Consider the following 12,059-nt stretch of genomic DNA (forward strand, 5'->3'; position numbering starts at 1 on the left):
CATTGGGAGATACACAGTCTTCACTTCACACCCCTCATACCCATTTCAAAGTCCCCCTTCCCACCCTGGAATCTCAGAAAACAGACCTCTATTCACCCTGTGCCTGCCAGTCTGGCTTCGTGGCTCTCCCTGGGTGGTGTGTAGGAGAAAACTATATCTTTGGATACAGTCTTCCCTCCCTAACAAAGTTATGAGCTATCATTCGTCCACTGTATCTTTCCCTTCTCATCAATATCCATTTATTATGCAATTTTCCATTACATTGGTTTTATTTATTGCTATCTCAGTGGCAGGTTATGGGAATATTACCCAGAGGAAAAGAGCCCCTCCCTAGCCCACTTTCAACCAAACATAAGCATTACATCTCTTCTCTATCAGCTTCCTGGAAATAAACCAAATGGCCCGGCTCTCAGTAAAGACCTTCTAGAACAGTGACAGGTGGGCTCCGGGGCCATGGGGATCAGGATCGAGCCCTATCTCTGGTACCATCTTTTGAATATTATCTGTCCTTAGTGGGTGCCATTATCAGGCTGAGCCACCTGCAAATGCTAGTAGCTGATAAAAAGTGTTACAAGGCTCTTGTGGCCTATGGAGACTGCTGTCTAGGGCCTTTTCCATTTCTGCTTTCTCTTGCTCTATCTCCTGGTCTCTTTCCTGGGTCTCAGAGCTTCTGGTATTGGTCCCTAGATACTATGTTCACCTTATGGACTTGGGCAAATTCTGCTTTCTTGTTTTGATTTAAATCCCCATTGGTAGGCATTTTATTTTGGATAGTCCTCTTAGTCAAGCCAGCGCCAGGTGCTGGGTCCCATGTAGCTCTGCTGCTCAGCTGTCACCATAGCAGGGAACGGCATCATGGCTTGTAGAAAGCAACACACTGTCCTTGGGCCTAAATGCTGACTTTGTCTGTTCCTTACTATATAGCTATAGGAACTCCAGAAACCTCTCTGACTCTCAGTTTCTCTTCTGCATTATGGGGCTATACCAGTAAAAATACTATTTTTTCAGAGTTGCGATGAGTATTAAAGACATCGTCTTGCATAAATAAGTACTCCATATAGGTACTGTTTCATGAGAACTCATCTTTTCAATTTCCTATTTGTATCCCCAGATCCAGGGAAAATTAAAATTCTAAAAGATTATTGAGGGAACTACTTTGGCAGAGAAAAAAAAACCCTGCTCTTTTAGTTAGAGCTACTTTTATGACGTTAGCTTTCTTTCTGTTCATGTTTTGGTTTCCAGTTAAGATGCAACACTCTTTTCTCGTGTCTTTTATAGTGTCCTTATTTTCCTGGCTCTCGTGCCCCTGAACTTCACCCAGTGTTGCCTCCACCCAAGGCTGCACTCTGCTTACAGAGTTTACAAAAGGCTCGCTGCTCTGCACACCTTCAAGTCCTGCCCCTGAAGCTACAGGAAGGGCATCCATCCTATGTACCACGCTTCTTCCTCTTTGCTTTTCAGTTTTGAAGGTTTCTTTTGTCAACCTGATAGAACTACAAGGAGAATTAGATGAATCCACTTTTTTTCTGGAGACTTTAACACCTTTCTATCAGCAATGAACTGATCCTACAAGCAGAAAATCAGTAAAGACATAATTTAACAGCCCTGTCAATAATGAGTGTCCATATACAACTTCATGCAACAACAGAAGATTACATATTCCTCTAAAGCTCATATGAAATATTTGCCAAGATAAGCTACATGATGGGTTATAAAACACATTTTAACATATATGTGTGTGTGTGTGTGTGTGTGTGTGTGTGTGTGTGTGTATTTTGGCGACACTGAGAATGAAACCCAAGGGCATTCTACCTCTGAGCTACACTCCCATCCCTATTTTTTTTTTATTCTTTATTTTGAAACAGGGTCTCGCTGAGTTGCAAAGGGCCTTACTAAGTAGCTGAGACTGTCCATGAACCTGCAATCCTCCTGTCTCAGCTTCCCAAATACTGGGATTACAAGCGTGCACCATCACATCCAGTTTTTTTTTTTTTTTTTTTTTGGTGGTACTGGGGTTCCTGGAAGCCCTTCTACCTCTGGGCTACACTCCCAGATCTCTTTTTACATTTTTATTTGGAAACAGGGTCTCCTAAACCAGCGCACGCGGCTGGCTTCGAACCTGCGCGATCCTCCTGTCTCTGCCTCCCAAGCGCGGGGATTACAAGCGTGCGCCACCACGCCCGGCTTTTCTTTTTTTTTTTTTTTAACAGGATCTCACTAGGTTGCTGAGAGCCTCAGTGACTTGCTGAAGCTGGTCTTGAACCTGTTATTCTCCTGTCTCAGCCTCCCATTGTGGGATTGTAGGTGTGTGCCACCATGCCTTGCTAAACCTAAAGCTGATTCTTAGCCAGGCCAGTGGCTCACGCTTGTAATCCCAGTATTTGGGAGGCCAAGAGAGGAGGATCGCAGGTTTGCAGGTAACCACAGCTACTTAGTGAAGCCTTCCTCAACTTAGTGAAACCCTGTTTCAAAATAAAAAATAAAAAATAGGACTGGGGTTGTAGTTCAGAGGTAGAATGTCTTGGGTTCCATCCCTAATACTCTCCCCTGGGGGAAAAAAAGCTGGTTCTTTAAAATATATATAATAAAATTGATATGCTTCCAGCTAGGCTAACTAAGAAACAAGGAGAAAAGCAAAAAAAAAAAAAATCATTAATATCAGAAATGAAAAAGGAACAAATTATATATCTCATGATACTAAAAGTATAAAAGAGCCGGGCGTGGTGGTGCACGCTTGTAATCCCTGTGCTTGGGAGGCTGAGACAGGAGGATCGCGCAGGTTCGAAGCCAGCCTCAGCTACTTAGTGAGGCTCTCAGCAACTTAGTGAGACCCTGTTTCCAAATAAAATAAAAAATGGGTCTGGGAGTATAGCCCGGAGGTAGAAAGCCTCTGGGTTCCACCCCCAGAACCACCAAAAAAAAAAAAAAAAAAAAAAGAAAGAAAGAAAAGAAAAAAAAGAAAAGTATAAAAGACAAGTATTATGAACAACTCTATGTCCACGATTTTGATAATGTCAATGAAATGGACAAGTTCCTTGAAAGGTATAATTTATCAAATCTCATGTTAGAAAGAAAAATAGATAGATGTATATCTATGTCAATAATTAATAACTTTATAAAACAGATAGCAGATGGATTCATTGATGAATTTTACTAAACATTTAAGAAATAAATAAAACCAATTATCCATAATCACTTAGAAGTCTAGAAATAGTTCCTAACTCATTCTGTGAGACCAGCATTACTGTAAAAACAAAACTAGACACAGAAATTACAAGAAAAGAAAACAACACACCAATATTTTTCATGAACCCCTCAACAAAATATTAGCAAATCAAATCCAATAATGCATAAGAGTTGCATCCCTACCACAACCAAGTAGATTTATCTCAGTTATGCAAGACTGTTTCAACATTTGAAAGTTAATTAATATAATGCATCACTTCCATGGTCTTAACAAGAAAAGCTACAAAATTATATCCATCAATGCAGAAAAGGCATTTGACTTCGTCTGTGGGTTTTGGTACCTGCAGGCGATCCTCAAACAAATCCTCTGAGGATACGAGGGATGACCTGTATTTAACACACTAGAGAAGGCAAAACTGTGGACACAGAAAAACAATCAGCAGTTTTCAGATGTTGCAGGTGAGGTAGAGATTAAGAAGGAAAACAGAGGACTCTGGGACCAGTGAAGCTATTCTGTAAGGTCCTGTAATGGTGGACACATGTCATTTTACATTTATCCAAACCCATAGAATGTACAACACACAGCAAAAATTCTACTGTAAATTATGTGTATTCCAAATGTTAATGATGCATCAGTATAGTCAATTGTAACAGATTTACCAGTCTGGGGTGGAAGAGAGAGAGAGAGAGAGAGAGAGAGAGAGAGAGAGAGAGAGAGAGAGAGAGAGAGGGAGGGAGGGAGGGAGGGAGGGAGGGAGGGAGGGAGGGAGGGAGGGGGGGGGGAGGGAGGGAGGGAGGGAGGGAGGGAGGAGAGAGAGAGAGAGAGAGAGAGAGAGAGAGAGAGAGAGAGAGAGAGACTGGAACAGGGGCATAGGAGGACTCTGTATTTTCCACTTAACCTTGTTGTGAACATAAAACCGCTCCAAAAAATAAAAACCTTTAAAGTAATATCATATGCCTTTCATGCAGCCATAACAAACTACCATAAAAGGGTTTCTTATATACAATAGAACTTTATGTCTTAGAGTTTTGTAGGCTGGAAAGTCTAGTATCAAGGCGATTCCATGTCTGGTAAACACCTGTTGTCTGTCTCATAGACAGTGCCATCCTGATTTATTCTTACATGGTGGAAGGACCAACACAGCGATCTGGGACCTCTTCTTATGATGTACTAATACTCTTCATTCATGAGGATGCCAGCTTCCTGACCCAGTCATTCTCCAAAAATCTTCATCTCCTAATACCACCATACTGGGTAGAGGGAGAATTTCAATATATGAATTTGTGAGGGGCATAGCATCCAAACTCTGGTGAGTGGGAAAATGTCATTTGAACACATAAATACCGAATCTTCCAATTTATTTGGAAACATGTCACACACATATACAGATAGGGAGCAAATACACTCTGAGGTTAATGGAGTTTTCTCTGGGAGATTATAATAAATACAATGTATGTTTTCCTATTGTTTTATGGTTAATGTTTGTTTATTTAACTATGGGGTCTCACTGTATTGCCCAGACTGGTCTCAAACACCCTCCTGAGGAGCTTGGACTAACAAGCAGGAGCCGCCGCACCCAGAATTGTGTGTTTCATCTTTATTTCTCCAACAAAGTTGTTTTTAGTTGTGCACCTGCATAGCTGGGGTTTAGTGAATTATTTTTTTAGTAAATGGGTGAAGAAAAATATCAGTTGGTAAAGGGAGATTCTCAGACAGACTCCTCATTGCATTTAAAATGCCCTTGCTAGCTACACCCCACTAGCCCAATCCCACATACATGTGTAAAAAGAGAGCCCAGAGCCCTCACCAACACCTCGCCTCCACTCTCATCACAGCCCTCCACACTCCTGAGCAGGTTTAAAGCCTATTCAATAAAAGAGCAGATATGGCTAAAGAATTCAGACTGATGACAAACTCAGTTAATGGCTATATTAGAATCACTGACTGTTATCTTTGGTCTAGAGATTAGACTTCTAAGCACTTGTCCAACTGATAAGACAAGAAAAGCCACAAGAGTATAGGGGGGAAATAGGGTTTATATTTGCATTTTAGTGATATTCCTTATTTTATAGCTTATATTTTTATGTGTGTTTTCTAATGCCTATAAAATATTTTTACAATATTTTTATGTTTTATATAATAAAATAGGTATACATGTATGTAAATGCACACAGGCACATATGTTTATATAAATAGAATATAAAGCATGTTCAAAGAAATTGGGAGATAGAGCTGGACAATCAAAATTTTATAGACCATTACCATAGTAACCATATGGTCCAGACCTATCATTTTAGGAAGGAGGAAATCATAGCCCAGAGAGAAGGGAGATAACTTGCCCAAGTTGTATAGCAGACTAAATGAAGGTTAGTTCTGGACTCTGAGCCTGGTAATACTTTATCTACTTTTTCTTTGCTTGTTTTCTGCCTCTTCTCATTGTTCTCTGGCAACATAGAACTGCTTTTGTAATGCCATATGATTTTATGTAAAGAGTATAGATGAATTTTGGCATTACATTTCCTGAAGATTTAATTGTAAAAATTCTTATACACCTAAAAGGAGATTTTGCTACTTCTAGAAAGTGGGGTTGGGGGGCTGAGCCAGAGTTCCCACTCCTCAAAAGCTTTACCAACTATCTCAAAGGAACATTATCGCAAGCATAACACCCGGTGGAAATCAATCACATAGAGAATCAGCTCTAGAAGTCACTGACAGAAATGATCACAGACAGCACTCAAGCTGCCTTAAACATTACGAGAGCCATCAGCAAAACCTGGTCTCCAGAGACCATTACTAAGAGGGAACTCTGCCAATCGCAGCATTACTTAGAAGGCGCATTTTTTATGTTCTTCAAATGCATACTGTCAAACTAAAGTTCCAAAATGTTTCAAACACTTCCAAGTTTGGGTAAGGAAACAAACTCCCGGAGTTAAGTGTGGCCTGTGAGCCAGGTAAGCAGCGGCCTTTCTCCTAGCCAACATACAAACTTTCCTTTGTCAGAGCAGCCTGATAAAGCTCATTTCGCTACAAGGCGTGGATTCTAAAGGCTGGAGAGGCCTTTATCAACCTAGAATTCTATTTCCAACCGGCTTTCAGTGTGCAGGGTGAGGAGGAGACATTGATTTCTCAAAGTCATTTGGAAAACTCTTGGCTCAGGACAAATTGAATGAATGAATAAATGAATGAATGAATGAATAAACAAATGGTGGTATAAAGGTTTGAGCCACATCATATTTATTTCAAATTCTCTCCCTCTACATCCAGAGCCCTTGCTGATTTCATAAAGGAAACATATTGCACAGAAGTGGCCACAAGGGAAGCAGGGAACTAGAAATGACCCCAGGGTTCTGATCAGGGGTTATCAACAAGCTCATGTCATCCTCATTCCATTTTCTTTGTTTTCATGGAATGACAAAGTTTTTCAGTATCAGTTGCTCTTGGCAGTTCATGTAGTATAATTCTCTTCTTGGTAGTATTATTTTTTTCTGCTAGGAAAATTCTACATGCATGGAAAAGCATCCTGAGGAATAATGAAAAATATTTATTTTTTATTTAGAATTACTTTTCTATGCAGTTAGTATAGAAAATATTAACAAAAAGTATGAGCCAAATTGAAGAGGCCTTTGGGAATATGAATGTCTCCCATGGGCAAAATCTAATTACATTACTTAAGAAAATGTTTACAGGTAGGTCCATAACCACAATAGCTCCTAGTGATATCTTAAATCTGGAATTAGACATTCATAGTGTAACTCATGAACATTCTTACATTTTTATCCTGCCAAATAATTGTGTTATTTAATCTCTTCATGACTTGTTGAAGAGACTTCTTTCCTCAAGATGGGAGTGATAATTAGTTATGCCAGAGTCAAAGTTTATTTATATTATTTATTTAGTTATTGAGGTACTGAAAACTGGACCCAGGAGCACTCTACCTCTGAGATACACTCCAAGCACTATTTTTTTTTTTTTAAACAGGGTCTCACTAAGTTGCTGAGCACCTGAGTTACTGAGACTAGCTGTCTCAGTCTCCGAAGTTGTGGGATGACAGGTATATACCACCACACCAAGCACAAAGTTTATTTTCATTTTACTAAGCATTTTAAAAATGTTTATCTTGATAGCTTCTTGACCAACTTGAAAGAAAAAGATTTCGCAGCATTTGTTTCTTGTATTGAGCACCTGGTCTGAAAACTTCCCTAGTGTGCGGGTGCCAAGATGGCAGAAGGTGTCAAGAGGTGCCGGGGGAAGATCGGGCCTTATTATATTAACATGTCAGGAGCTGACTCGATGGTCAGGCTGCTTGAATTAAAACAATGAAGCAGGATCCTGCTCTACAATGGGCATGGGTTCCAGAATCAGAAAAATCAATTTAATTCTGGTTCCTTTCACTTACTATCTCTGTGACTTAGGACTGAATATTTAGCCTCTGGGCTTCAGCGTCCTTATCTCTACAATCATTTCTTACAAAAGAAAATAAAAGAATGCATATGTTTATGATAAGCATTTAGAAAGCCCTGAAAAATGACTTACTCTCGGGTTTGCATATGGTCCAAAGCTGGGAATATTAGTTCAAAGACATAGACTTATGGTTCAAAAGTACTATAATAGAATTGAGAGATGAATTAAGATAATGATGAATATAGAGGGAAGACAAAATAAAACCCTATAATTAAGTTTTTTAATTGTGATTTTATTTTAAATTCATTTGCATCAGCACAGAATGGGGTCATCTTGGTTTAACAGCAGCTTATGCAAAAAAAAAAAAAAAAGTTTCTGAAAGCTTGAATGACAGGGAGTTTACTACAGAGACAATAGCAGGGCACAGATACTTAATTATCAGGTGTAATCTTGTACTACACAAGCATATGTTGTGTGTAAATCCAGACAAGTAAGTAGCCTAATGCACTTTGCCAAGGCCATATCCCATCTGGACACCCAGTTCAGCCCTAGGCACTGTATCTTCAGAAGAATATTTACAAAACAATATAAGCTGAGAAGGAATTCAGAATGATGAAATGCTCCTGTAAGAGTGAGCTGAAGACACAGAATAATATTAACAAAAATAAATTATGAAGAGCAATAGCAATAAGTAGTATATACTGACTACTTATGTGAAAAATAGTTACTGTTATTCTCATTTTGCCATGAGAAAACTGTGACACGGCTAAGGTACAAACTTAAAAAAAAACAAAAAATTTGTAAGGGCAGAGCCACTGTTTCCCCAGCAGTCCATCCCCAAATTTGGAGAGTTATTAGAGCTATTTGACAAATATTCCTAGTCTTTCAGGATCACGGTAAGATTGCGTTCCCTCCAATTCCTTTGAGGTTGGGTATGGATACATGATTTGCTTTAGCCAATGAAATGTGAGCTTACATCATGTTGATTTGCTTTGTCCAGTGAAATGTGAGCTTACATCATGTTCATCACTTCATTAAGAGAGGTTAAGAGTTTGTATAATTTGCCACATATTCTTTGAACAACAAATGTGTAGAGATAGATGGAGTCTTCATTAATTTAGATTTCTGAAGGATCATGGTGAACAGAGGTTCCTTGCTGACCTATGTTGGACAAGTAGCAGGAATAAGAAATAAGCTGTTATTTGATTAAGCCACTGAGGTTTGAGAGTTATTACTGTGGCATCACCCAACTTCCCAAACAGACACAACAGCCTATTATACTTAAAAATCATTAAACTATCTCACTATAAGGAAACATATTTATTCTTCTTTCTACAGATAAGAACCAAGAATAATTCATAGAAACTATGAGGGGGAAGATTTGGGGTTAACTTTTTTTTTTTCCCAGAAAATCTGTCTAGCCAGGCATTAAAGCACATGCTTATAATCCCAGAACTTGGGAGGCTGAGACAGGAGGCTCATGGGTTCACAGCCAGCCTCAGCTGTGAGGCCCTCTACAACTAAGTGAGACCTTGCTTCAAAATAAAGAATAAAAATGGACTAGGGGTGTACTTGGAGGTAGAATGCCCCTGGGCTCAATGCCCAGTACTGAGAAAGAAAGAAAGAAAGAAAGAAAGAAAGAAAGAAAGAAAGAAAGAAAGAAGGAAAGAAATTGAAAGTTCTTATGATGATGGCAGTATTTGAGCAGAGGCCAGAGCTCATTTTGCATCTATGTAGGAAAACAAATGGCATAATTAAAGAAGTTTAAGGTCTTAAAACTTTGATTTATTGAACATATCCAATGTTCTAGGCAGTCCAGTCACAAAGATAAATCCAAACACACAATCCCTATACTCAAGGAAATAACCATTAAGTACAGAACTAGATAACCTCTGGGATTTTGTATATTTTAACAGTATGATTCAACCAAATTAGATAATAACATGGCCTGGATGAAGCTGACAGCAAGCCTGAACTTACAAATAACCATATACCACCAGAAATCCTGCTGATGCTTGGATTGTATTATTATTCTTCAATTAGGAGCCAAAGTATAGGGTTTGCAAAAAGGGAGGAAAACAGGAGAATTGCTGGTTTTAAAGAAGGAACATTCTTCCTTTCTCTAGTTACCATCCTCCAGTCTTGCAAACCAGGCATATTATCTGGCTTACATCAGGAGTGTTCCAGCAAAGGGAATACACTGACTCACACAGCAATTGTTACTGACTTTGTTCATCCCTTCTCCCACCCCTTAGAGCCAGGAAGGGAGCATTTCAATACTGATCAAGTCAGACCTGAAGGGAAGCAATAACTTTTCCATACAGGGCTATTCTTCAGTTTAGAAAACAGCCAAAGCCCTGCAAAATACCAGAAGTTTTCCCTAAAAGGGTGTGTGCACAGGGCCTAAAGTAATCCTTACATTCAAAGGAGGGTGTGAAAATCACAAACTACATGAGAGATTCCCAGGGACACTGACATTGTTTCACAAATGGCACTGGCTTCCGTACTCCCTCTCCCTGTTGGTACCAGTGGTTAAAAGTTTGTTTTTAAACTTTGGAAAATCAAAAGGGCAGAGAGGCCAGGGCTGTACTTTCACAGGCTCACTGTCTTGTCATGGAAAAACAACTAAGACCTGGATACCATACACGTGGACTGGAATTGTCCCGAGGCAGACATTTCCATTTCAGGTTATTATTCATGACGGTATTAGTGCGGAATAATATATGTGGATGGATTTTGGAGCCATTACTTAGACAGGGGGCAGGGCATCTAATTACTATTGTTCCCCAAACTCAAAAGGGTCACTGTGAACTCTGAATCCTCCAGCCCTGACCAGGCCCTGAATTTTCTGAACCTTAGCTCTGATCGTCTACGAAATAAACACTTAAATCGGGACAAGCTGGATTTTAGTTCCATCCCTTCAGTTGTCTAGTGTGGCGTGAGTTTCTCTAAATACATACAGAAGGAATTGGTTTGGGCACATTTAAGAATAGCAGGGAATCTGCAGCTTGTGCCCTCTCTGTACCCTCTTCTGTTTTCAAAAATACAGTATTATTTTTGCAGAGACAGCTGGATCCCTGTGATACCCGGTATTATGCCAAGCTATGTACACAAATACACGCTTTACAAACACAGATGTGAAATGCCGTGCCAGGGCAGAAGCCAGGAAGAAATTCGGGTGTTCAGTCGAATGGCTCCACACTCGAAAGTTTTAGTGGACTGAGTTGATGTTTGAAAAGAGGGAGGGGAGACTTCCCTCCCTGTACTTTCATCGGGGCACCATAGACAGGACCCCATTCTCGTTGCATCAATTTTCTGGAGCCCTAAGAACCTGGGTTGAGATTTATCCTAGGACCAGAGAGGCCAAGACACTTGTGCTGCTGGTTACTCTGTGGGAGAGAAGGTCTGGAAACCACTAGGCCAGCCCAGGCCGGCCTGACACACCCACCCTGAAAATATGGCCCAGAGGGGCGAAAGGGAGGAAGGGGCAGGCGCGGGGCGCCAGACTGGGGCGCCTGGGACCCTTACAGGGCGCTTGCGAAGAAGCCACAGCTGGGGGCACGTGCAAATCTCGAGACCAAACTAAGAGGTCAGGATACCCTCCATTCAGGGAATGATGCCCCTTCCTCCCTCTCGCCCCCATCCCCGCGCAAAGTGCGAGCGAGAAAGTTGTGCCCGGGCCATGGCGGCCAGTGGGGCCGAAGCGGACCCGGGCAGGCGGAGAAGGCGCCCGAGCCCTTACCTGGTCCTTGGGTCCGAGGTTCTGCAGCACCTCCTTGCCCGTGGCGCTCCGGATCTCCACCCCGGAGGGCGCGGGCGCGGCGGGCGCGGGCTCCCGGCTCTCCTCCCGGCCTGGGCCCCTGCGCGGGGTGTCCCCGTCGGCCCCCGGCCGGCTCCCCGCGCCGCGGCCGCTGCCCTGGCTGCTCCGGGGGGTCTTCGCGCCCCGCTGCCCCACGCTGAGGGCATCGAAATCCAGCGTCTTGCTCTCGAAGGCGCCCTCCACGTTGCAGAACATGCCGCCGTACTTCTGCCGAGGGACCTGGTCGGTGGTGCCCGGCCTGGCCAGGTACACCGGCAGGTCGTCCTCGTGGGAGCTGTCCCAGCCCCTGCGTCCCGAGGCCATGGCTGCAAGGCGGCGGCGGCCGGCCGGCTTTCTTCCCCAGGAGCGGAAAGGGCAGCAGCCGGCAGCGTGCGCCGAGCCACAGTGACTGGGGCGGGAGGAGGCGCCTAAGCCTTCGCGCCAGAGGCGGCAGTGCTGCTCCGATTCCTGCCAGTCCCCAGCGAGCCAGCGGCCACGGGGCCCGAGCTCCCTGGCTGCTCGCGGGACCCCTCGCCGGCCGCTGCGGAGGAAACCCCAGCCGCAGCTCCCCCGCCCCGCAGCCCTCAGGTGGCCCCGCAGGCGGTGCAGCGCCGGTGCCCATCACAAACCCACATCCGAACTTGGCGCGCGCGCACACGCACACACACGCAC

At 42.6% G+C, this 12,059-nt stretch overlaps 1 protein-coding gene across 1 annotated transcript in view; it reads right to left on the reverse strand.

Moving 5' to 3' along the window:
• The window catches only part of DPYSL3 (dihydropyrimidinase like 3), a gene marked incomplete at both ends in the record, with an annotated part of 107,151 nt that extends 95,440 nt beyond the window's left edge, over positions 1-11,711 (reverse strand). Inside the window, one exon of the mRNA XM_080699377.1 lies at positions 11,331-11,711. Within this exon, the coding sequence (XP_080555503.1) occupies positions 11,331-11,711 (381 nt within the window). The remainder of the gene's footprint in view (positions 1-11,330) is intronic.
• Positions 11,712-12,059: the final 348 nt, after the last annotated feature.

This window comes from Muscardinus avellanarius (genome assembly GCF_963383645.1).
Source record: "Muscardinus avellanarius genome assembly, chromosome: 7".
NCBI classification, from domain to species: Eukaryota; Metazoa; Chordata; class Mammalia; order Rodentia; family Gliridae; genus Muscardinus; species Muscardinus avellanarius.